At 45.2% G+C, this 26,817-nt stretch overlaps 3 protein-coding genes across 3 annotated transcripts; 2 read left to right on the top strand and 1 right to left on the bottom strand.

The window, feature by feature from the left end:
* Window positions 1–86: 86 nt before the first annotated feature.
* pcolce2b (procollagen C-endopeptidase enhancer 2b) lies at window positions 87–5,191 on the top strand. Its single transcript, XM_068748253.1, has 10 exons — window positions 87–96; window positions 815–998; window positions 1,245–1,353; window positions 1,691–1,946; window positions 2,378–2,502; window positions 2,971–3,107; window positions 3,191–3,354; window positions 3,640–3,723; window positions 4,550–4,717; window positions 5,061–5,191. Exons 1-10 carry the CDS (start codon window positions 87–89, stop codon window positions 5,189–5,191), a joined length of 1,368 nt encoding a protein of 455 aa, XP_068604354.1.
* Window positions 5,192–6,470: 1,279 nt separating this feature from the next.
* Window positions 6,471–15,531, bottom strand: trpc1 (transient receptor potential cation channel, subfamily C, member 1). Its single transcript, XM_068747774.1, has 13 exons — window positions 15,363–15,531; window positions 14,933–15,087; window positions 14,763–14,864; window positions 14,469–14,671; window positions 13,748–13,879; window positions 13,377–13,572; window positions 12,343–12,679; window positions 10,915–11,054; window positions 10,511–10,660; window positions 7,870–8,054; window positions 7,559–7,760; window positions 7,071–7,265; window positions 6,471–6,937 (listed from the first exon to the last, which is right to left on the bottom strand). Exons 1-13 carry the CDS (start codon window positions 15,529–15,531, stop codon window positions 6,710–6,712), a joined length of 2,394 nt encoding a protein of 797 aa, XP_068603875.1. The 3' UTR covers window positions 6,471–6,709.
* A 3,045-nt stretch (window positions 15,532–18,576) lies between these two features.
* On the top strand, window positions 18,577–19,974 carry chst2b (carbohydrate (N-acetylglucosamine-6-O) sulfotransferase 2b). The gene has a single exon (XM_068748143.1). It carries the CDS (start codon window positions 18,577–18,579, stop codon window positions 19,972–19,974), a length of 1,398 nt encoding a protein of 465 aa, XP_068604244.1.
* Window positions 19,975–26,817: the final 6,843 nt, after the last annotated feature.

Here is a 26,817-nt window from a genome sequence, read left to right as displayed (position 1 = left end):
TTGTGGAACTGAATAAAATCAATCGCCGAATACAAGATAGCGTCAAATGTGTTGAACAGGCGATGCAGTCGATCGCCGAATTAACGATGGCTAAACGTATTTTTCCGCCCCATCCACTCAGTGGTGATCATGAGAATAAAGACTGCAACTGGACCCGCGAATAATAAAAACTGTAGATCGTTTTAGTTCATAAAGTCAGCAAAAGCGTTTGCAATTCAGCGCGATAATTTCGTGACAGAGACGCAAATAAAATCTACCTTCTCGAACGAATAGCTTCATAAATGTTGTTGTCTTAATGCGATTTTGATTCTTTCCATTTTTTAAAATTTATGTAGAAGAATCAAGCGTTTCATTTTAAAGCTATGACTGACAGAATCTTGTACATGATTTATCCAGCAGGGGGTGTTCTTGCTTTCATTCGTTCTAAATCCAGCAGATGTGCGTTTACCTGTGCGTAATTACTGGAATTCTGACAGCCCGCAGCCCGCAGGCTATTTCCAGTACAGCTGGTTTAAAGTTCACATTCCTGCAACTGTCGTCCTACAAGACACACCTCGATATCATACAATGCAATCCAGGGACTGAGTTATATGACCCTGCAGGGTTTGGGTATTTAAATCTATAAATTTATAAACTATTGATTGACATTCCAAACCATTTAGGAATTACTTGGATCAAGTTTATTCAGGTCACCTTTCTAAGGTCAGACCCAGTCCTATAGGAAACTAATGGGAGTTTATACCAATCCCAGCGCTTCTTAATTTTTTTTCTTTTTTTCTGGAAAAGCCTGTGTTCCGTCCCTCCTACCACGCAGCACAAACGATATATTCATCTGCTCCGGCTTGCGTTTACCGAAACTCTCCGCAGGAACTCCTGGGTACTTTCTCCCACCGTTCCAGCCGCTCCGTCAGCCCAACAATGTGCAGGAGAACGGGCAGTATTTTTTGCGCATGGAGTCTACTGTTTTTGGCAGAGGTCTGTGCGCAGTCTCAGCGGAGGTACACCTTTATCTGCGTGGTTTTTTATTTATTTATTATTATTGATCTGAAAGCTTTGTGGACAGGAGTTAATTCAAAGGATTGATTCTGCAGCATGTGGTTCCTCCAGTCAGGAAAAAATAGGCATTGCATTAAATCTGCGTTAAATCTAAGCGTTGTCTGACACACGCCTATTTTTATTTTTATTTAAAACACATGATCATTTATTATTTGGACAACAGAAAACGTTCTCTTTTCTCAACCCAGACCAGCTTTCACGTGCGGCGGAAATTTTAGTGGAGAATCTGGAGTAATCGGGAGCCAGGGGTACCCAGGAGTTTATCCTCCCAACACCAAATGTGTGTGGAGAATCACAGTGAGTCCAAATTCACATTCTTTCCTTTCTTAGTATAATCACCATGATATGAGTGATGGCCAAATCGATATCACTTTGCTGTATAACAGTAGGATTTTCTTTCTTTCACTGACCCCAAACTGCTAATTTGATTCTAAAAATACTTAACCACAGTTAGCTCAAGGCAGTGTTTGCTCCCTGGCACTTTTGATCAGTCAAGCTGATAGTTTGGACCAAGTTGCGCTCTGCATGCAGTTCACAAGTCCAGGCTTTATGTTTTAAAAAAAAAAACCCATCAGATTGTTGTGACATTTTATATCATTAATTTGCGTAAAACTGACTCTTGATTCCCGTCCAGGTTCCTGAGGGAAAGGTGGTGGTCCTGTCATTCCGCTTTATCGACCTGGAGAGTCACACCCTGTGTCGCTACGACCACGTGGACGTTTACAGCGGTCATGTCAACGGGCAGAGACTTGGTCGCTTTTGTGGAACGTTCAAACCAGGAGCCTTGGTTTCCACGGGTAACAAGATGCTCATGCAGATGGTGTCCGATGCCAACACGGCTGGGAGTGGCTTCTTGGCTGTATTCTCTGCTGCCCACCCGCATGAGCAAGGTACAGATAAACATTCAATTCAATTCAATAAAATGTAATTTATATAGCGCCAGATCACAACAGAAAGTTATCTCAAGGCACTTCACAGGAGTAGCGGGGAAATACCTGTAGGGAAAGACAGAACCCAGCTTGACCCACAAGAGCAAGCACTTTGGCAACGGAGGCCAGGAGAAACTTCCCTTTAACAGGCAGAAATCTGTCTGTCTGACCGGCTGGGTTGAGAGAGAGAGAGAGAGAGAATGACAGGTAAGAGGAGAGTCAAAAAACAAAGAGATGGATGGGGAAGTGAAAGAGAGACAGAGCAGGAGCAGACAAAAACAAGATGTATAAAACTATAAATGGCAGAAGTACAATGTATTTAACCCATTCACTGCTCAAGTCAAATGAGACTCCTGAAGTGGACATAGACCGATAAGATCATGACTCCACAGGGGACCAGTACTGTGGAGGCAGATTGGACAAGCCTTCGGGGACTTTCAAAACGCCCAACTGGCCCGAGAAGGACTATCCTGCTGGGGTCACCTGCTCTTGGCACATCGTAGCACCAAAACACCAGGTCAGAATGTCCAAAATGGAATCGTGATACTCTTTGACAGTGAAATTAAGATTTAAATGCCAATTCCGATATTGGATGGCAGTTAAATAAAAACAGATTTTGAGGCTAAAGTGAGCTGCGCAAATCAGCAAAACAGCCCGGAGTCTCCGCTCCGAATTGTGGTGGAGTTGCATTGTGGGCAATGTAGGCACCAGGTTGTAACAGAGAAAGAGAGCATCTTCGTGTCAGCTGCATTGATTTTAAAAGCATCTATTGTGAGTCTGAAATACCTGTCGGAGTGTAATTCTTAATCAATAGAGTTCTGATTGAGGTTAGATGTGGGACAAGACTAAATCATGCCACGAATGATATGCCTTCCTTTCATTGAGCAACCTATCCTGATGGCCAAATGACAGGTTCGCCTCTGATGAAAGCCTGTAATTTAGATTTTTTTCGTTTTGTTTTGTTATCGTTTGTCTCCTGCTGCAGATTATTGAAGTCAAATTTGAGAAGTTTGATGTGGAAAGAGATAACTACTGCCGCTACGACCACGTCTCCATTTTCAACGGGGCAGAAATCAATGACGCCAGGAGGATCGGAAAATACTGTGGAGACAGCCCCCCGGCGTAAGGTGATACGTTTCATCGCAGCATCCTTTTGCAGGAATCCGTTTCGGTTCACGTTCGTGTTTGGTGTTTTCCCCCCGCAGACCGGTGTTCTCGGAGGGGAACCAGCTCCGGATCCAGTTCCTGTCAGATCTCAGTCTGACTGCGGATGGCTTCATTGGACACTATAAATTTAGACCAAAGAAATTCCCCACCACCACGGCACCGCCCACCACCACCACGCAGCCGGCCACCACCAGGCCCATACGTAGGTAGCAACTTCTATCCCATTTAACCCTTGGACCTTCTGTCTTCCTGCTGCTTTCCTTCATGGACTCTTTACTGTTTCGGGATCAAACATATGTTCAATTGTCACACTATTATACACACACACGCATTTGCCTCAGTGGCCTTTCATTTGCGGAGATGCTTGCGCCACCCGGAATATTCTGTAACTCAGCCACGGTTGGAAACAGACGCCACCATTCTTTACATACTGGTATCAGTGGAAGTCCTAATTACAGGCTGCATTTTCTCTCGCGTGTCTCTGCAGCTCTGAAGTACTCCGTAGCCCTGTGCCAGCAGAAATGTAAAAGACGTGGAACGCTTGACAGCAATTACTGCTCCAGCAATTTTGGTAAGAATACGCTGATTACATGTTCCAGCTTTGTTCATCTGATGATTGAACTTACCTTGGTGTTACATATCTACATATTGGTCTTTGATCGCCTCTGATTTCTCATTGCGCATCTCAAAGACCTCCTTGATGTTCTGTCTGGAAGTGAAGGAGTGTCTACAGTGGGATGCAGTTACCTCCAGCACACACACACACACACACTCAGGCGCTGACTGTGGGTAAACTGTTGATAAATGAACGTGTTGATTCAGGCTCGGCCTCCGTTTTCTCCTGTGACGGCGATGTGTTCCTCTCAGGGATGTTTGCCACATGCGTTAGCTTGGAATTTCAAAGCGTTTACTCGGATTTGCATGGGGAAGTTGGGAAAGGCGGGCGATGCGGTGGTGCGTTTTAGAAAAAGGCTGTCTATGTGATGTAGGGGTGGAGTGGGGACATGATATATTCCTTCATGCGTGGGACTTTAAAAGTGAAAATAAATGTAAACATCAGTCCTGAAACATAAGAATGCTCGATGTAAGTCCAACCAAGGAATTAAAAGCATGATTCATAGTTTAAATGTCATTAAAGCTCAACATTGATCATGTAATACTAGTCCTCAAATGACAGTAACATCGCTTGGCCTTGCTGAAAGACACAGCTGTGTGTCATCAGCATAGCAATGAAATTTGATTTTGGTGGTTCTTTCTTTAGAACCATCAGCATATATCAGCAAAATATATTAATATTTTTTTTTACTATATTTACATTTGTATTGAGTCACAGCCCAGAAAAAACACGTTAAAAAAGTTCTAAAGCCATCTCTTCTGTGTCTATATGTCTACGGCAGTGATAACCGGGACTGTCATCACTGCGGTGGTGAGAGGAGGAAGCATGTACGCCACCGTCTCCATCATCAGTGTGTATAAAGAAGGCAATCTAGCCATTCAGCAGGCAGGAAAGACCATGAGCACCAAAATTGTCATCCTGTGCAAGAAGTGTCCATTCATCAGAAGAGGTGAGTTTACTGGTGAGAGTAAAGTGTCTCAGTGACCTTTAGAATATTTCTGAGTGTATGATGAGTATGCAGATCCTGATTGACTTTTTTTAATAATCCACGGCTCTGAGTTTGCCTCCATTTTGTGTCGTCACACCCGGTTGAAAGACTTTACTCCCAAGTATGAGGTGAGCGGCAGAACTCACTGTCCAAGCGGTCAATCAAGCATTAAATCTGTTCATATGTATGTATATAAACGTATGTTATACAGAGCTGCTGTGTGGAGATTCTGATTTTTGGCCTTCCTGAATTTCTCTGCCGTTCCACCGCCTGCATTCAGGTTTTTTGTGTGTGACCTTACCAGGCTTGAGCTACATCCTCACGGGCCACGTGGACGACGACGGCCGGGGGAAAATTGCCCCCCAACACTTTGTCGCAGCGTTCAAGACAAGGAACCAGAAAGGGCTCAACGTTCTGAAAAACAAGCGGTGCTGAGTCCAAGTACATAGCCCTGAGGATCTCCACAGGGTATAGGAAGGCTCAGCTGTGGGTGAATTTGATTAAGGGCCAAAATGATCTCCATCTTTTTGAATAAAGCGCATTCCCCGGGGTCTACATTCCAGACTGCTTAGTCTGTTTACAGACTCAGATGAATCGGAAACAGGGAAGAGGTGTTGCCCCCTCTGATTATAAAGAACACTTCACAGTAATTATTTTGTAAACACTATCCCATATTTTCTGTTCATAGTTCATTCTCACGGCATTGTTACATTCCTCTCATGTCCCCAGGAGGGAATTAATTACAGACAAGAATAGGGGATTAAGACATTTCACGGAGGCAAGTGTCAGACTCGTTCAAGCTTTTAGTTTTGTTCAGTTTTGCATCCAATGATTGCACTATAAAAAACTTTTTGTTTCCCTTCGAGACTGTTGTGAATATCCAATGTGATCTATTTTCTATATGAATGAAACAATTCATCTGACAGAGTTAAATCTTAAATGGCAAAGTCTGAATAAGATCCACAGCTGAAAGTGGGTTTTAATCACGGTGTTCAGTTTCCGTGGGCAGGATTACTAAGTTTAAAATTTTTAGTAAAATGTGCAATATTTAATATATACAAGATTTTAATTTAAATATTTTAATGCTGGTTTTATGTGAAACAAATTTAGGAGCTTTCTTGCTAAAGCTCGGCTTCAGTTTATATACAGTTGCTAAGCAACACATCAGCACACATTAGTTTACCTTCTTAGTTTTTAAAGGCAGATGCATGAAATGAAAAAATATTTTCATATGAAAGGGTTTGTGAATATTATTTATATTTTATTTTAATCTGCCCAAATGAAATCCCTTCCTTCAAGTTTGCTTTGTTTGTTGGAATTCTTTACAATAAAGTTCAACTTTATACCAAATAATTGATTAATTGGTCTGCTTGATTAAGGCATCAATGTTCTAATAATCAGGTGTGTGTCACGTCACTCTCACATGGACTGGATTGCAAGTAACATCAGATCTGAAAAGTAGCTGGTTGCTATGGCGATGCGTCGCGTTCTATGTGCACCTGAGCTTTCCCTAAATGAAACGCGATGCAAAAGCACAACGTGCAGAAAGAAAGTCTCCTGCATATTGCGATGCTAAACGGATCTCACCACTTACCTGCGGCCTGCTGCTCACCTGCAGCACTCAGCATCAGCCATTGAAGCAGTTAAAACCCCAGAGGATCAAATGTTTCCATATATTTTTTATTTGTCTTTTTTGTTGCAAACAATAGCTTTCTTTATTTACAAAAAAAAAAAAAAGGTAACATAGTTGAATAATACACAGGGGGGCCTGAGTCTGGAGACTTTGGCAGATAATAAATATATACAGCATCTAGTTGAGTTCCAGGCTTAACGTTTGCCTCTGACTCAAAGAAGCAGCGTATCACATGCTCGAATCACACGGCATCCCAGATGAATGAGAAGCAGAGTATTTGCAGGAGAAATGAAGGTAAGGGGAGATATATTTAGTCCTTTTCAGCTCCTTGGGTAGAACATGGCATATTTGGAGGTGCGGAAGCCAAGCATGTCCCTCATCTCGTTGCGAAACTTTGAGAGATCTTGTCGCAGGTCATTCAGATTTTCCACGGTTGCCTGGTCTGTGCTCTGCATCTTCTGCCGCGTGGAGGTCAAGTAACGGTGAACCAGGCAGCACATGATCTTCTGGTAATTCTCATCGCGCTTCTGCTTCAGATTTTTCCACTCCTACGTGAACAAAAAGAGGAGAAGTAGATTCGGATTGATGGTGTGACATTGCACAATGCGCTAATTCCTTTTGAGAGAAAATATGTATATATATATACCGGCATATCTAGTATCAGCTGATCATTTTTCTTACCTTGAGGCTGTTCTGCCTCTTCAGCTTGCCCTTGGAGGTGTGTGAGCAGATCCACTTGCTCATGCTGGTCAACAGGTAACACACAGTCTTTGGGGAGGGGACGATATTGAAAGGCGGAGGCATGGTGCACTTATCGTCAAAGTAGCTAAGCCACAGTTTGGCCCGGGCAAATTTCCACTCCTTGTCCTCGTGATTCTGGAGAAAGGTGGGACAATGCAGGAATCGTTTACTGTGAACTCTGACATGCTTTTTTCTCCATTTAGACAGGAATCTTGAATATGCAACACAAGAATAAGGCGTAAATCAAAAACCCAAACACTGTTAAAAAAAAAAGGAGACAATATGCTGCAAGGTTTCATTGTGGAACGAAGCAATTCCAACATCTGTGAAACATTTCATGATGAGTTGGGGGGGGGGGGAAGTGAAAACAATTGCGACATTCGGTTCAGAGTTGAACTCAAATTCCTCTCCAGCGTATTTGCACTTACAGCAATTTGTCGGAAGCTTTTGTGGAGCATGGCCACCAGCAGTTTGGTCAGCACAATGACAACCACGATGTTGTAGGTGCCGATGATCATGGCGCCCACGAAAGAGCGCAGCTCCTCTGAATAGCTGATGCGGGTGACGAAGAGCGCGACATGCGCCAGGGAGAAGATGTACCAGAATAAAGCATAGCAGGTCCCCATAAACCTGTGAGGAGACGCTGGTATCAGTGCACACGCGGTGAATCCAGCCCCATGCATAAACCACTCAACAAGCCGTCGCAACATTCATCACTGTCATGACGGTCGGGCCGTACGAGTGGAACGCGTCGTTGCTCTGCTGCTGGCAGAAGATGCCCTCGCAGTCCATGGGCGGATTCTTGTCTGGGTCTTTCTGGTCCTTCCCGTAAAGCTGAGTGAGCCCGATGGTGAAGGAGAATAACACCAACAGGAAGAGGCCCAAAAACTTTCCAAATTCCTGCAGCATCTGACCCATGGAGATCTGAGAAAAGAAAGGAAGAAAAACAACAACAATAAATTTGGGCTGCTTGATTCGATCTACGGTAATCAAACACACGTCAGGCATTTCTTAACTTTTTTTTTTTTTAATCACCCTGGCATCTAATGCAGGGATAATACAGGAGGAATATATTAATGCGACACTTTTATAACACATCTGTCATTTTTGTATTTGCACAATCAATTTCTGCTTCTTTTCTGGAAAATGCTTCTAATAAATTAAAGGAGCCTCTTGTTTCCCTACAGGCAATCCCAGTCTTTTTTTTTGACACTTTTGAGAATTAGCATGAAGCTAGAAACATGTTAACAGGGTACAGTAAATCCCAGCAGGCAATTACCTTGTAGCAGGAAGCACAGTTCATTAAAAACAATTAAAAGGACTCGTTGTATATTTAGGATTAGCAAAATGTCAGTTTACTTTAACAAACCTAGCGACACATATTTCGTCCTATTTCATATTTATTACATCAATGTTTACCGCTAAACTATTTGGCCTCAACGTGTTTTGCTATTTCAACCCTTTTCCCGTGCAACTGCTTGCTAGTTGTTGTTTGTTTTTTTTGCTTCCCCCCCCCTGAGAAAATGTAGAAGCCAGTATATTCTCTGGCAAACATGGAATAAACCAGCAACGAGGGGTAAAAGATAAAGAAAGTCTTTTCTCAGGCCAGTGGAATCCGACTATTCCCAGACCCGAGGGGGCTTATCTGTGTACTCGTGATGCTCAGACAAGGTCGTAACACACTCCACTCTTGCGAAACACAACCGCACACACAGTTCCCAGTGTGATGGATGACCCCTCCGCGTGCACCTTAAGGTCAGCGGTGGGGGTTTTTTTGCAGCATGACCCAGGAGACTTGTCCTTTCTGAATGCCCCTCGCGTAGTCAGTCCTCTGTCACTTTGCACATGAGCTGATTTAGGGAGTGAGGCTGCTGCTCTTGTTTGGGCAGCCTGACAGGTAGGCCTCACTTAGTTACTGAACAAATAAAGCCGGAATGCGGGAGGTCAGGAGCTCTTAACCTTCACGGGAAATGGGGTGGGGGGTGGGGGGTACTTTGGGGAAACAGCATACACTAAAACCACATTAAGAAATGAAGGACATCTTTTAAACCTTTTACACGCTGGCAGTGAAGCCTTGCGGTGACAAATACCCAGAACCTGATTAGATTTCAATTACCGGTAATGCCCCCCCCACCCCCCTCCTCCCACTAACATACTGGTGCGCCAAACTACGTGGGAGATAAACGCCGTCAGTGGGGTTAAGTCTGGCCCATGAGTGAGCTCATTGTACGGTGACAGTGGAATCCCACAGACACACAGTCACACTTTCCGACCTCGGTAGGGGGGGGCACTGCCCGGCAGAAATGTGAGCTGGCCCTCGGCAGGAAAGACGGAATCAAAGCAACTGGCTTCACCACAGCCCGCATATCACTGCCTCACTGTGTGTGTGTGTGTGTGTGTGTGTGTGTGTGAGAGCTCATCTGCGCGCACACTCGTGTATCACAAGAGTGTGGATGCTTGCGGGCGTGTGTGGTGGAGTCTGCCATGCTAATGTGAGCGCAGCAACTATTTCCAAAGCTAATATTTCTAGCATATCCTGCCAGGCCGGGAAGTGATGTCATTGAGGGAGTGGGGGGAAACAGGCTGAAACAATGAGGAGGTAAGTCAACCACAAGCAGGACGGCGTCACTCTTAATGGCAGGAAGACATCCTTATTGCATCATGTCATAAAATAATAAAATCTCACGAGGAGGGAAAAGCGCATTTCTTACAGCGCCGAGCTTTATGCTCTCTCTACCAGATGGCCGGGCGCCATGACGCAATAAAAAGAAGCACCTACGGACATCGAGACCGTTGATTGGCCCCAGCAGGGAGGATTTATTTTGCATCAAAACTATATTTTAAAGCTATTTTCTTAGGCCAAAAAAAGTTCAGGAACACTTTTTGTTTTTCAAATACCACAAGTTTGTGTGCTTTGGCCTTTTCCCGGAATTCACTCACACTGAGCCAAAACGTCTCTTAAGATGTCAAAGGATTGTTACGCCGCTTTCCGTCCGTGATGATGATGGCACAGAGATGCATATGGAGACTAAGATTTTGCCTTCAGCTCATTAGGAGCGCATTACCCCAACCGAACGTGCTCATCTGCTGCCTCCGCTCACCGTGCTTATACTTAGTGCCGATGATGATAGCTCTGCTGCTGAGCACAGCTGCTGTGATGTTCAGTGTGGGCTCATCATTGAGAGCTCACACTTCCCGGAGAGAAGAAAGAGTGGGCGCTGTGTGTAAGTGTGTGTGTGTGTGTGTGTGTGTGTGTGTGTATGTGTGTGTGGTCAGGTTAGACACAATGATACTTTATAATCATTAGAAAAGAATATGGCTTGTCTGCATCCATTGGGACTCAATCGTCTTCTGGTTACGTGTGAATATTTCTGTCCTACCTGCAGGGGGCCCAGGATGGAGCTGGTGGTGTACATGAAGAAGAGTCGCAGGTAACTTAGAACATTGGCAAAGGCGAAAAGACCTTCGGCCACCAGGATTGGATGGAAGGCATCCCAGTTCTTCCTCTCTGTGTCCGCCACGTTCTTAAACTGAAGACAAAACACATTAGTCTCATTCAACGATAGGCTCACTGCTTATGAAACAGACAGGAGAACAGCAATGTGTTTATTCAAAATTAATAATTTTGCATAATCATCATTTTAAATGAATGTCTTTCCCCACAAAAAAATTCTAATAAAAATCTTCCCGGGTTGGAAAGCTCGAATCCTTTCAAGCCGACAATGCAAAAAATAACAAATGTCGCTGTTTATCTTCTGAAAGCGTGCATGCAACGTGTGCACACCTTGCTGTGAGCCACTATTTTGAGGGCAAAGGTGGCCAGGTAAAGGGAATTCATCACGAAGCTCAGCTGGTTCCGAGACTCCTCCAGGAAGTCTTCCAGCCCCTCGTACCAGAGGCGCTTCACATCCGACCACACCATCCCTACGGGAGAGCACGGATTTGCATCAAGCATGCAACGCAGGTGGGAAAAGGGATCGGGATTTATTTCAAAGGCAGACACAGATATCGGAAATGAATGTATGTGTGTGGTGAATATTTATACTTCTTACTCTCCTACATGTATTACATATGATGCTAATACTTACTTAAGTATCATTTTTACAAGGATTATACTTGGAAAATTGTTATTCTTGACAAGCAGTCGCATGTAGCTCGCCCGTCTCAGTAGCCGATCTCAGGAGGAAGAGGTGGGTGGGGGTGGGGGTGGGCGGGAAGAAAAATGACACCCGGCCAAACAGCCCCCCCATTTTCATATCCAGACGACATTTGTAAATGAAACCTCAGTCTAAAGTTCTCAGAATTGATCTTTGATTTTATTTGGGCAAGGAATCCATCTCAGCCCATTTTCCCCTTACGTCTAATGACTGATCTGCGGATCTCACTCACAGCACTACACGGATTCAATTACAAATGATGCCACCGCCATCTTTGCGTCATTGAATCACACGCATCAGTTACGCCTGCGATGCATCACGCGGGATTACTGGGCGGATTTATCAAGCCGCCGATGACATCCAGACCAATTGGCCGTGGCTAACGATGCTTTGTGTCTGGTGGAGAAGGGTAAAGATGCTCCGACTGAGTGAGGAGTGTGTGTGGGAGGGGGGGGGGGGGCGTCTCTGCTGAGAGAGCAGGGCCATTAAAGCGATTGAATGCTGATGCTAATGGTTTCTTGGGAGAAGAGGAAGGTAAAGAGTCCCATTCCCCGGGAAGAGAAAGAGAGACGGGGCCAATTTCTAACTATCCCGCCTCATCTGAATGCCCTCATGCAAACGCGTATTTGTATGTATGTTGGCTTTGCCCAGTAATACCAGCACTTAGCTGGGCCTTGGGATGCACGGAAGAAGCTCTGTGGTTTCTTTCTGCATGGCTCAATTAGGTGCAGAACTGCTTCATTTATTCCAGTCAAATCAGTCATTTAGCATGGAAGGAACTGTTTGTCAAATTATGCCTGATAGGATTACGGACACAGGATCCAGGATCGATGCCAGACCATAAACGGATTATCTCATTCTCGCTCCAGTACGCAATGTTTTTTCTATTTAATCCATTTTTGCAGGATTGCATTCTTCATCTATTCTTGGTTCTATTGTGTCCATCAGGAGACGAACGCTTATTCAATTCCATAAATCAGCCCCATATAAGCGCTGAAATTATGAGCATAACACACATGCTGCTGCTTGGAAGTGGAGTGGATGCAAGGGCTGACCTATGATCCAAAGGATGAGGAGGCAATCGATCATCTCCAGTGCAGGGCCCATGGTGTTCTTCTTTCCCTCGTTGTAGACGAGCGAGTACAGGTTGAGCAGCAGGAGGAAGTTAAAGTAGGAGGCGCTGTGGATGATGAATTTGACAAAAGGCGTGTGGATGATCTGACCCACGCGAGAACGCGGCACCAGCAGGTAGCAGACGGAGAGCAGCGGCCACAGCATCGCCACGCTCAGCACCGTGGCCATCTTCAGGCAGGTGTGTTTGCGCCGGTAGCTGGCCGTCTCCCCAAACCAGACGGTGTTGAGGAACTGCTGGCAGTTGGACTGGGCCACGAACTGTAAGAGGAGATGTCAGGGGATTTGAATGCCTGGTTTCCATAGGGAGTAAGAACAGCAGTATGTGTTGTATTTTTTTTTTTTATGTCACATCTGAACTATTTTGGTTGTACATTTTTCCACCGGGGGCCCAAACTCCCAATCTTGCGAGTGAAAAAATGATTCTTACATCCGGCCCATGATTTGGGTCTGCTCCAGAATGGAGAGGTTACACCCCCCCCTCACTAGTTGTTCTGTAACCCTGATTGTCAATGCAGAGACAAAACATACCCAACTTGTCAGAAGTAATGGTGCATTGCCCTGATGTGCAGACAGAGAGGTGTTATTCCTCCAGCTGAAAACAACAGCAGCCTGCCAAGAACTGCACCGCGATATAGCTGTCAAACCTTTCAGGAGGAGCCATCGCGGCTGTGAATCGCCCCGCGGCTCCAAACATCCAACTTTAGTTTGTCTCTGACTGCTGTTGCCTGCAGGAAATGCTTGATCTGCCAAACTCTTTTTTTTTTTTAACGAGTGATCGGCTCAAGGTGTGCTGGAGCAGGCGAGTCCCGCACGATGCAGAGTAAACCACATCCCAGTAATGATGGATGCCGTTATTTTCATTCAAACCTGGTAAATAATCGCAGAATTCTAACCACATCAATATTTGCAGCTCTGCTGGCTACTGGTGTAAAAGTTGCAGAGTGCGGCGCCACACCTCTTTCTGGTTGTACTTGATGGCGAGCTTGAGGCGACTGAGGTTCATGCGCTCCTCCAGCAAGCCCCTCTTGTCAACGTGGTCCTCGCTGGACGTGTGATTGAGGATCACCTCTAGCTCTCGAGAGTTTCGCGCCTGAGCCAGCAGGTCCTTGGCAAACATTTTGCACTGCTTGGCCAGCTCCTCGTAATCATTCCTGGAGTACGAAATTAGACACATACGATCAGCCCGAATGAACGTTTATGATCCTTGATTTAAAAGAAAGCGGTGTTTAAGAATGCACAGTGGATTTGTGGATATGCACAAAAGACATTCCCTTAGCATGCCCGGACATGATGGACGGATGTGCAGCCGTTGATAAGCAATCGTACCTGAACTCCACCTCCACCAGGCTGAGCTCCCTGAGATCTGTGCTCAACTCAAAAGCCCTGAGAATGGGGTCTTCCTCAGTCAGCATGATCAGCGAGGGGCTGGCCAGGCACCGGTAGATGTCCAGGCGGAATCTGCTCCAGAGATCAAGGCGGACAAGGAGATGAAGGATGAGAAAAAAGCAGCAGAGATGAGAAATGGATCCAGAAGCTTCACCCTTCTGCAGACAGAATCAAAGAGTTCAGCAGAGGAGATCAGTCAAATCTCATCTGCAAGTCTAAGACGGTATCAGAAGACACAAATCGCTAATTCTCAGAGGAAGTGCTGCTGGCTTTGCAGCTTCTTCCCTTGAAATGAAAGTCCGTATTTATTTTATTTTTCAATGTAAAAAAAAAAGCATCGCTGATACTGTCAGCAGCAGCAAACTCCATCTGCGCAGAGGCGGAGCCCAGCACTAGAGCGCATTGGGAGTCCGCCGTGGGTCTGGGAGTGCGCTGTATCGCCATGGCGATAAAGAAAAAAGGCACTTGATAATAAATCATTTCCTTCAGGGCGGCGTTTTGAAGCTGATGCTATCAACAAAACAAGGACAGCGCAGCGTTTCATCTCTCCTGAACACCTTTAGATTCACAGCTGCGTTTAAGGGCTTTCACTCCAGAGCAAGGCAGCAACACCGATCAAAGCGATGCAAAATCTAACGGCGTTCATAGCGCCGCGGGCTACCTCGAGTGCCGCAAGCTGTCCTTCTTGTTTTTGGCGTTGCACAGCGTGCACTCGCAGCCGACGGCGTGGGGACGGGGGAGCGAGATGTCCTGCTTCAGCAGCATGGTCAGGATCTCGTAGTTGTTCCTGTGGGCCGCCAGGATGACCGGAGCCACGTCCATGGTGGTGGAGTACTCCGGGTTCTGAATCCTCTGCATCAGTTTCTGGAAAAGATTTTAAAATATAGCTTTCAACGCACAAAAAAAAAAAAAAATCCCCAAGGAGACGCTGACGCTGTAGTTTTAGGAGACTGACGGCAATGGAGGGCCGGGAGGACCTCCTCGGCCTGTGGTTGAGGAGGATGTCCACAGCGCCGACCACCTCGGAGTCTATGGCCACCAACAAGGCGTCCGTTGCCTGCACGGAGACAACATGAAACAATGACGACTACTCTCTGTGTGTGTGTGTGCGTGCGTGTTTATTACCTGCCAGCCGTGCTCCAGAAGCAGCTGCAGGATGTCTAGATTCTCGTTCTCGATGGTGATGGTGACGGCGTCTCGGCCCAGAACGTCCACGCAGTTGACGTTGAGCTCGCCGTGCCGGTTCTCCTCCAGCAGCTTCTTCACCATGTAGTAATCGCCTGCATGGAGAACGCCAGAGACGAAGCAGCTAAAGGCAGCTTTAAAGGACGCCCAAGCTTCGTCCCAGAGCCAGAGCAGGCTCGGCGCCAAACAAAGCGCTTAACCATCGGTGTAATGATAACATCTCCATCAAAGGGCAAGCTCTGCTCCGGAGGAGAGGCTTTATATAATTCCCTTTCTGTATCGAGCAGCTTAAATCACAACTGGATTCCAGCGTTTCTTTTAAACACTCAAACGTTTGGGTTTATTCCGGAGGACACAAATAATGGCCGACCTTTCTCGCATGCCAGCAGGAAGAGCTTCTCGTCCAGCGTGGTTTCTTCCTTCACTTCTCTCACGTCTTTCAGGGCCAGTAATTTATCCGGAGAGGAGGAGGCGTCCGTGCCCTGATACAGAGCTGCCATTACGACGGAGAGCGAGCACGGCCAAACACTGGCGCGCATCCCACTACAGAGGAGCGACCATTACGCAAGAAAGCCCCGTCGGTCGGGTGACATCGGATGAATGCGCTCTTGCGTTGTCGCAACGCCCGCCTGCCGCGTCTCGATCGGCTCCGTTTACGCGCTCCTGTTGGATGAAAATGTACTCTCCGCGATAAACGGCTTTAGATATCGCTGCTTGCGCGCACGCAGGAGGCCCGAAAAAACGTCGCGATCATTCCCCTCGCTGTGTTTACATGCGCCATCTTCTCACATTGGGCCAGGCTGTTTTCGGCGCTCCACTCGGTCCTGATGCTGCCGACGGCGCGTCCCAGTGCGCATGTCTCCCTCCGTCACCTGCTCGCTCGCTCATTCACTCAGCAGGCGCAAAAAGCCGTTGCGTTTTCTGCATTACGTAACTTCAATTCAGCGCAGCTTTGTCCGGTTACATGCAGATACGCAAATGTATACGTTTAAAATATCTTTAAAATGCGCAAAGACTACATGGATGTCCGCCGAGAGAACCGCCATGTATTTCAAATCTAAATGCTGGACGCAGTGAAATATTTGGGTCTGGCTCACGGTGGTCTGAATGCATGACGTGGAAGGATTGTGCGTGGGCCTCTGTCGAGTGGATGGACTATCCTTCTGTAATGTGAGCGTGTCCCTGCCCTGATGCATGGATGAGTTTCCTTTTTCTTTGCAGCATATGGATAATGGAAAGAGCCCGAGAGCGATGTCTGGGTATATATATATATATATATATATATATACATACTAAATATATACTGAGCAGTCAAGACCATTAAACACAGACCAACAAACATCTGTTGAGATAACGAAAGAGAAATGGATGAGCAAAGAGGGAAATTTAGAATATTCTACATTTTAATGAAGCCAGGGCATCAAAAACAATATTATAGTTTAGGCAAAAATATTCTGAATATAAAAGGACAATTAGATTCACAGCAGACATGGCTCCACTTGGGCACCACAATAAGCCAGGAGGAGGGTGATACTGCAGACACTCCAGAACTCAGCATTCATTTCATCGTTATTAACATCTGTATTTTAGGGTCTGAGGCATCAAACAGCTGCTCAAGCGAATTCAAAATTGAATAGGAATGAAGCCATCATACTGTGGCCAAAGGTTTAAGAACATTTTAGAACTGATTGTCAACCAGATACTTTTACATAGGCCACAAAGTGACTCCATGTATATATAGCCTGCAGTGTTATATTTTGAAAGTCTGTCATGCATCATTTAAATGAATGACTCACTGTGTTGCTCTCTAGGTTAAAAAAGGGTTCCAAATCCACCTAAAAAAGAAAGAGAAAAGCAGCCACAGAATATTCGAAAATGAGTGAGTTCAGAGAAAATCTTTATCGCCCAACAATGCAGCCCAAATTCCCATTAGGTAATGCCAAACTAATTACAAGCTCCTGGATGTGTTATTTCCATTCATGTCAGCACATCGGTTGTTCAATGCTCTTAAATGTCGATAAAATAGACCATTTATGGATTACTTGTTATACTTATATTATACTTACTTATATTGTAAAAACAAATCTGTTGTTCGTTTTTTGGGAGTTGGGAGTGAAAAGCGTGTTCCTTTGTCCGCGTCGCGCTCCAGCAGAGGGCAGTCTGTACAAAGGCGCTGCCCTTGGATGAGCGCTGCAGCCGAAAGACGGAAAGATCAGTCAACACTTCGCAGGACGCGCAACTTCACACAGATAAACAAGGCGAGAAGGTTTTGGATCAAACACACAACTGAATAGTGAAATGACATTTCATTGGTGCAAAATAAATCAAATCAATGCTATAAATGTTCCTGAGAATCACCTGAGATCTCATCTTAATAACACAGCAGCCCTTTACTGTTATCATTTATTATGAGTTAGTGACTGGATTGTGTTATTTATTTTTTTTTGCTTTTTGCACACAGTTAAAATCCCTTTTGGTATAGTCTCCTTTTTAATTAATAATAGGATTTGTCCTTTCTTTTTTTGTTAAAGATCTGCATGGGCTACCCTCTTGAGGCAGTCGTGGGAAAAACAAATACGTTTAATTTGAAATATTATTATATTTTTTGCAGTCGCGTTGTATACAAAGATAATTATTTTTTAACACAGAAACTTCAGCACAGAACAAAGCCAGCGTCCGAGACACTGGGGGATGAGAAACGGCGCTTGAAAAGACAGAATCCTAAAATCCAGTGAACCAGGGTGGCGCAGTGTGTAGTGGGGTGGCGCAGCGTGCAGCCGCGTTTCATCAGAAAACGGGGCTGAGGATGTTTACAGGGGTGCAGCTCGACCTCCTCGAAACATAAAAACAGCATCATTTCCCACAGTGGACCACTTGCGTGGGATCCACAATCGAGCCTGCGTTGTGGACGGGCGCGCGTCACATCCAATGGCGCAGCTCGTTTACGCGCGACGAAAACAAACGAGGGGCCAATAGGAATCCCGGTGTGGGCGGGGTTTTCCCTCTCGTATTCTGACTGAACCCGTCCAGTTCGTATTAGTTGGGACGCCGCTTGTTACCGTCATCCGTGCGCCGGAGCCGCGGATACTGCCCATTCGCCGCTCCCGTAACGGGCAGACGTGGAACGGACACGAGCCGCAAGCCGGGCGCGCCGGTGATCGTGACGGCTTCATGAATCTGCGGTGCCGCCTGCCTGTATAAGGATGCGTGAGGCGGTAACTGCGCACGGATGCGCCCGCTGATCGTGGACGAAACGAGCCGCCTGATGAACAACGATGAAGGCGTCTTCATCACGGGCCACCCACGGAATCACCGCAGCGCTCTGTGATGGACAGATGAAAGGCTCCTCCAGCGCGTCGCTCCGGTGAGGAACGTTGCGCAATGCAGTGAAAACGGACAACCGCGCACGGGATTTGGAATCGGTGGTGACTATAATAAACCTACTGAACCCTGCATTCGGCTGATGCGTTGGCTCCTCGTATAGAGGCGGTGTAGAACGCGCCCCTGCGCTGTCCGTGTAAGCGGCAGCTTTGCCAAGCAGCGAGACGCGCCCCCCCCCCCCCCCCCCATCTCTCTGGGCACAGATGAGAGGCAAACAATACCATCAACCGCTGAAGTTGATAGCGCCTTGGGAGAAGGATGCTGGCTTTGGGAGGAAGCTTAAAACCTACAGGAATCACACGAAGATCATAGCGCAGCCGGGGATCGTGATGAAAGTCCTCCGCAGGAAGAGGATCGTCTTATTCATGGCCTACTTCTTGCTGCTGGTCCTCACTATGCTTAATTTGGCCAATTACAAATGGACTAAAGAGCCGCAGCAGTGCAATCACCAGATGAGGAGCACCACGTACCAGAGCCGGTCAGACATCCGCTTCCTGTACAGGCCCTCGCTGGCCAAGAAGAGGCAGCTCATCTATGTTCTGACCACCTGGAGGTCGGGCTCCTCCTTTTTCGGGGAGCTCTTTAACCAAAATCCCGAAGTGTTCTTCTTGTACGAGCCGATGTGGCACATCTGGCAGAAACTGTACCCCGGCGATGCAGTGTCTTTACAAGGGGCGGCCCGAGACATGCTTAGCTCCCTGTACCGCTGTGATCTGTCTGTTTTCCAACTTTACAACAGCCCCGGGGGCAAGAATTTTACCTCCCTGGGGCTATTTGGGGCCACCCTCAACAAAGTGGTGTGCTCCTATCCCCTCTGCTCAGCCTACAGGAAGGAGGTGGTGGGAATGGTGGATGACAAGGTGTGTAAAAAGTGCCCCCCTCAGAGCCTTCGCCTGTTGGAGGAGGAGTGCCTCAAATATAACACCATAGTAATAAAAGGGGTGCGCATTTTGGACGTGAACGTTTTGGCCCCACTCATGGAGGATCCGTCCTTGGATTTAAAAGTAATACACCTGGTCAGAGACCCGCGGGCCGTGGCTAATTCCAGGATCAAATCCAGACACGGTCTGATTCGGGAGAATCTGCAAGTGGTTCGCAGCAGGGATCCCAAACTTCGTCGGATACCTTTTGTGGATCCTGGCCACAAAGCCAACAAGAAGGACGGCTCAGATTACCACTCCATCGGCGCCATGGAGGTGATCTGCGACCGCACCTCCAGGACGCTGAGGTCTGCCTTAAACCCGCCCGGCTGGCTGAAGGGGAAGTACATGGCCGTGCGGTACGAGGACCTGGTTGAAAACCCGGTTAAGACCTTGCGGCGGATCTACCGCTTTGCCAACCTCACCACAAACCACGACATTGAGACTTTTGCCCTGAACATGACCAGCGGCTCCAGCTCCTCCTCGAAGCCATTCATCGTTTCGTCCAGAAACGCCACGCAAGCTGCCAGCGCATGGAGGACAGTGCTCAGCATCCAGCAGATCAAACAAGTGGAGGACTACTGCCACCACTCCATGTCGGTTCTGGGGTACGAAAGAGTCCGCACGGCCGGGGAGGCCAAGGACTTGAGCAAATCACTTCTTGCGCGCTCCAAACTGTAAAAAATGTACTCGCCACCAAAGACCGATTCATTTAATGTCCAATTTTGCATTGAGTGCCGTTTCCTCTTATTGTGGAATTAAAGCTTTACTTTAAATAAGTGTGTGTGTGTGGGGGGGGGAACTCCACTGGACACATTTGGAATGTAACATTTTTCTCTTAGTTGAATTGCACTGGTATTTGGCGGGACTGCTCCTTTTATACAGGAATACTGGATGTGTTTGACAATGTGAGGCCCGTGAAACACGACTCAATGAAGCCGAAAGGATGACAAAAAAAAAACACAAAAAAAGAAAATGGTATATTTCCTGTATCCTGTTACGACACTACCAATTGGATGTTTGGGAGTTATTTTTGAATGTTCAAAAACGTAAAAAAAAACAAAAAACTTATTTTTCAGTCTCCATTCTGTCTGTTATAATGAAAATAGTGGATAAAAGAGAAATCATTGCTACTGTTTATTTGTAAGTTCTGAAGTGAGAGACAATCAATTTATTGGCTTGATGTGATGTGCCATAGGTAGCGATGTGATCGGTGGGCTACATCAGAGGGCAGAGTAGTAGTTGTATTTTTTTTTTGTTTTTTTTGTTGTTGTCACCAAATCCTCACTGTGGACAATGTCGGCAAACCTGGAGAATGTGTCTCGATGTCGGTGTAAGCAGTCTGTTCTACCATTTCAAATGTTTACAAATGCTTGCTCTTATATAAAAAAACACGGAATCTGGGGAATATTGCATTGAGTAAAGTTCACAGTCAACAAGACGGCTTATGCAATTTTGATTTCACAACCAGCACCGCTGCGCATGCTAACTAACTAAGCTCTGCCCCGGGCAGCTCGGTTTCACCCTTTTCTGTCTCTGGCCTAAAAAGCAAACAGTCCCATGATGGTTTCAGCGTCATAATACAAAAAAACTTGCCTGTAGGAGTTAGCTGAACTCAGTAACTGTTGAAGATGCATCACGTTTGACACCAAACTCATTCGGCACAGTGCCAGATGCAGTTTGAGCTCTGTAGCAATTCTAATCTGACTCTGGTGCGTTGTTGATATTCCGCACTAAGCACTGTAGGCCTTATCCAATTAGTTTACAGTTCTCTGTGTCCTATAAGAATCCTTCAACAAAACATCTGGATCCAGATGATTCAAAATCACCAGCAAAGTCAACATCAAAAGTCTTTCACGTGGTTTAAAAAATCTTTTTTGCTCAAAGACAAAATGGAGAAAAGCTCAACCTCCTTCATGGAGGTGGAAAACCTCTTGAGCGCCAGACCTCTGGAGCGAAGCACATAAAGTCATGTACACAGTTTGCAACAACAAAAAAAACTTCAAAATGTATTTTTTAAATGACATATAGCTTTTTATAGAATGATTTTTTTTTATTTCAGTGCCTTAGTCGTCTCATTAATTGACAATCTTCTCTGCATTTACATACCTGTGCATTGGCGTCTTTCTTGACACTTGATCCCAGCGTGGTCACAAATCCACAGGGTAGAAATTAGATTCACACCAGTCTAAAAAGTGATGAAATTAGTCATTTGAGAGTACAACTTTAAACATCTTAGAAATGGGGCTGAAATAGAGGAATACACTCACAGTAAAATATTTCAATTTAAAATGAAGGCAAAAAAAAAAATCTTGTTACTCGAGGTCTGGTTTGCTGAGGTCAAAGATACACTTCAATGAATCAGTTGGTTTTGCGATGCTCAAAGTGTCCAAAAATTACACTTGGAGAGCTCGACCCACTGAGAAGTCGAGAGGCTTTGATGGATGCTGTAGCTGGTGGGCTCTCAGTGGCAGCGTTTAAAATGAGGTTTGTGGTGCACCGGGGGGGGGGGGGGGGGTGACTCTGCCACTTGGGTTTACAAATGTCATATTTGAAAGCTTTGTTAGTTTGTGCGTCAGCAACCAAACATATACAGCATTTACTTTTTTTTGGGGTGATATCATCAAACCTCCAGTGTGGCACCAGAGCGAGTAAGAATGATTCGCACGGAGGAGGTTCTAGTCTTCAAATTCAAATATCAGCTCAGACAAAAGGGGAGCACGCTGTCTTTTTTCTTTTTTTTTTTGCAGCCTCGGAGAACAGAAGCATTCCAGAGATGCAGCCATGCGGCCACGACACAAATGAAGCCCTCATTTGAAGGACAACGGCCGGCGTTATTAATACACGAGAAACAGTTTGTGTATTTCCAAAGTACAACCTATAGCAATAATCAATATGCTGTCATAGGTAAACACTGGTGGCATAAACTCCAATGACACACTGAGCCCCCCCCCCCCCAAATCTGGAGATTCATGTGATAAACAGATGTCATTAATCCCTCCCTCTTCCCCGTAGTCTTGTGCTCTCCTTTTGTCTGCTCCTGCGTTCTCTGTCTCTCTTTCACGCCCCCCCCCCCCTCTCTCTCTCTTTGTATTTGACTTTCCTCCTACCTGTCCTTGTCTCTGTCTTTCCCTCTCTGTCATTGTCTCCCTGTCCTCCTACCGCTGTCTCTCTCTCTCTCTCCTTCTCAACCGAACCGGTGCAGACAGACGGCCGCCCACTATGAGCCTTATAGGTTCTGTACAAGGTTTCTGCCTGCTAAAAGAAAGTTTTTCCTTGCCTCCGTCTCCAAAGTGCTTGCTCTTGTGGGTCAAGTATTCAAACCAAACAATTCAGGGACATGACATAGCTTTCATGGCCTAGTGTGCCCTTATGAGCAATTCCCCTGAAAGCTCAGATCCATTGAGCATTGCCTTTGTAATTGTTTGTCTCCCTCTGAGAGTGTGTGTGTTTGCATGCATGTCAGCGCGAGGGGGGTTGGGTTGCATGACCTCTCGGGAGCTATTGTTACTCTGGCTCCAGTCGGCTCCTCGTCAGTGACCCCCGTTTGTTCTGGGAGGCATGAACCTCAGCCTCGGGGCAGGAGAGGCTGATGAGCCGGGGTTAGAAGCGAGCCCTGGAGCTCTACAGTCAAAGGCCGAGGTCTGCCTCCAGCATGTCTCCATCAAACTGATTCTGTTTTCTCCAAAGCTTGCGTCAGAGACTCCTGATTCAGTCCTGCACAGCTGCTCCGTCGTCCTGAATAACAAGTGGAAAATTATAGTTGATGGGTTTAATTTATGTCTGGTCTCTGATGATGAGCACAGTGTGCAGCAGCACAGAGGTCTTACCTTCTGGCAAAAAAAAAAAACAACCCACATCATCAAAGTCGGTCAGTGACCTTGACAAGAGGGCAAAGTGTGTCGACGATTGAAAGCAGGAGAGGAAAATGTTTTTGGGCTTGTCTAAACCTGGCTTCATGTCACCAGGTTATAGATACTTCCGCCGAGGCGGTTATGTTTTTGCCGGGGTTTGTTTGTTTGTCTGTCTCAACGGATCTTGATGAAATTTTCAGGATATGTTGATAACATTTTGCTGATGATCCACTAGAGATCCGGGAATCTGGATCACTTTTGAAATTTTCGGTAACATTGCAGTCAATGGAGCTTCAAAATGTGTTCCTCCTCAATATCTCGGTTGATTATCGACCGATGTTTATGGAATTTGACACAGTCATGTAGGGCGTGGATCTCTATTTGACCACTGAATTTCATCCTGATAGGGTCCGGATTGCGGATACTGTTTACGATCTGGATTTTCATAATTTACTTATAATGGAGGGTTTTTCCAAAAAAATCATATCATGTAAAATATGCATTCAGTTCACTCACCAATAATCACAATTATAAAGGGGTCAAATATGCACTATCATTCAAAATGTCTTCTGGATCTGATCCAGAATGAGGTCAGGAAAAACGATTAAATCTTAACTTTAAAACCCCATTTGTGAGGGTTGCTATGCTGACTTTTGCTGCAGGCTGATTTCTGCACAGCTGCGGAGGCATCGTTGAACTGAACAAGACGCACCTGTTACACATCTCACCTAATCAGCCTGCCTATTTGGACCTGCCTCTGTGGACGGTTCTCCGCCAGAACATCCTCTCTGTTTCCTCAGTGTTTTCAGGCGCTCCCGTTCTGTCGTCCCATATTCCTTAGTTCTATCTTTAATACCTGTGCTAAATTTTCAGAACAAAACGATTTCGTCTTTACCAAGACAGTGGAATTAGTAGCGGACAAACGGATTTGTTGTATCTTCAAAAGCTATATGGGTCTAGATCTATCCACCAATACTGAAAGTGTCATTAATCACTAAAGTAATAATGATATCAACGTGAAGGCAAATGCTAAAGATTTGTTTTCATGGTTAAGGAATCTAAAAATATAGAGGAAATCAATGTAGGACAATAATCTTTGGTGTAAGTCACAATATAGGGGGACTGAGCTGCTTTGGCGGAGGTCTGCGCTCTTTGAGTGCTGTTCTAGTTCAAAACTATAAAAATGCTAAAGTAAATGAATGCCTGATCAATAATGCTATTTTTTTTTTTACATTTGAAATCCACATAAAGTGATGTTGGAAAGACAGACATACTTTTATATTAAGCATCATATTCCCCTAATAAGGCCAAAGTCATCGCCAGCTTGCCGTCATATAGGCACCAGAAGCTTTTTGTCATGAGCAGGATATTAGTCATTCGAGCTTTAGGTTTGCGAAACTGTTCGCATATTTAGTATAAAGTGCACCAGCTCCTATCCGCTGCTGTCTTTAACACTAAAAGCTCACAATGAAATAAGCGATGAAGAAAGGAGTTTCAAGGAGGGGAGCTGCTTGACGGAGATAAAAATGACTCGGCGAGTAAGAGGGGCTGTTATCTTGTTCCAGCCAAAATGGGTCAGTCTTCCACATGATTACGTCTGCAGGCAAAGTCAGACCTTGTATATAAATGTGTTGAAGTGTTGATAACATGCAGTACATGCAGTACAGGCTAGAATATTACTAATTAGCGTTGCAAGCAGGAGTAGAGAGGGCTGTGCTTTGGGTGCCAGATCTTAGGTTAAAGTTCCCTGGAGCTGTCGTGCGTTCAGAGCTACAAACCTTTATTGTAGCTAATGATTTACAAATAAAAAAAATGTTTTTTACTCACTCTCCGATGCTTATTTTCAGCACAAGGCGTGTCAGCTAATCGTGTAATACACCCGTATTGTACGGAGCCTGAAAAAAATGCTAGCACATGTACAAGCTTTTAGCTGTAAGTTTATCTCTGATTAAGGATCATCCTTCTGAAAGGATCCAAACTTTTCTCGCGGATCGGAAAAATACAAACCATTTCTTTAACATTGCTGTAATTTCCAGATGAAAGCAACCTTTGCCTGCGATGAATAATGTATGGAGTAGTACTTGTGTACACAATCCCTCCGGCATGAGCATAAAAAACAACCCCCCCCCCCAGAAGAACCAATCTGATATTTCATTCAGATTGTTGCTCTCCTATCAGCAATATATAAATATAAAAAACCCAGATGGGAATTATGGGCATTGTTCTGCAACCTAAGAAGATTGATTTGGGAATGTCCCAATTGAGGAGGCGATGGCGAGAAATGAAGGTGGAATGGATGAAGATGGGTGGATAATGACTTCCGTGGGTCCTGCAGAAGTGATGGAGCAGGGACTCTTGTTCTACGCTAGCATAATACTTGACAGTAATGGTAATTACTTCTGGAACTTCGTTCTGCCATATTATGGGGTGTGTGTGTGAAAAGGTGCTGAGTGTGTGGGGGTACGGCTGCTCCTCCTGTCATTGCAGCGAGCTCATTTCCTTCTTACATGTCCCACACATCACCTTTTTTCCCGACCTCTAATCAGTGGAGGAAAAGTAATGAGTACTTTTACTCAACTGCTTTACTAATTTGCAGTTTCGAGACGCTTCTACTTTCAATTTATGCTAATAAAAGTGAACCAAAGATCATTTGCACACCGAAAAAAGAAAGAAAGAAGGAGAATGAATAAGAGCCTGTCTGCATTCAAAAAGAATAACTTAAGAGATAATTGACTGAATTTATTCATTTATTTCTTTTGTTATTTTATGTAAAAATGAGTCTGGGTATGTATTTTGTCTCCTGTGACCATTTTAACACATGGAGTCTTGCTATTTCTAATCAAAGAAAATAATTTGTTTGGAAGTCTCCCCAGTCTGACATTTTAAGGAACAACTTCATTCCCTCTCTTGCAGAGAATTGCAATAAAAGGTCAATAATGTAATTTTTTGTATGATAAATATATACAGTCAGCAAACATTATTTTAGCAAAAAAATAAAACCATCTAAAGGGTTGCTCCTATTTATTGCACCCCCCCACCAGTTAAAGGCTATGCAGGGTTTGGCTTGATCAAAGAGGTTGTCAACAGATTCAATTGTGTGAGTGGGTGGAAAGAATCAATCAAGTTTTAAGGCATGTTGGGGGTGCATGATTCCTTAACAGTGTGAGAAAGGGCCTTGTTTGCTGATCGTAATCTGGATGGATTGAAACGTGTTTTTGGGTCACAGTACAGCAACAGAGCTGGAGACACGGCACTCGCATCAATATGTAGAAAAGTAACACAGATATGGAATTTTTTACATGAATGTAATTTATCTTTAAAAGCTATATCCTGTTTTTGCGAGGAAACTGTTAGCAGAGTCTCGTGAATTTATATTCCTCAGGTTAAACTGCTAAATTAAGTGACGCTACTGCTATCTTTTAGCAAGGAAGACATTTTCCTATGTTTATCTTAAACACTTTTGCCGTACAAAACACTCCTTGACATCCTAGACTGTCCCAAAGTTAAGGAAGACTTTGATTTAATCTATTTAAGCAATTTTAGACTTCTCTACATTTCAAAGCCAACTTCCTGTTTTGCTGTATTCCACTGACCGCTGCAGGCACTAGCTCCCGTCTCCCCAACACGTAATCCGTGCTATGCTGCTTTAAACTATAAAATACTCTAATCA

The sequence above is a fragment of the Brachionichthys hirsutus genome, chromosome 14 (assembly GCF_040956055.1).
Source record: "Brachionichthys hirsutus isolate HB-005 chromosome 14, CSIRO-AGI_Bhir_v1, whole genome shotgun sequence".
NCBI lineage: Eukaryota > Metazoa > Chordata > Actinopteri > Lophiiformes > Brachionichthyidae > Brachionichthys > Brachionichthys hirsutus.
Note: the sequence above shows the minus strand (reverse complement) of the source record. Positions and strands in the feature narration are given on the sequence as shown.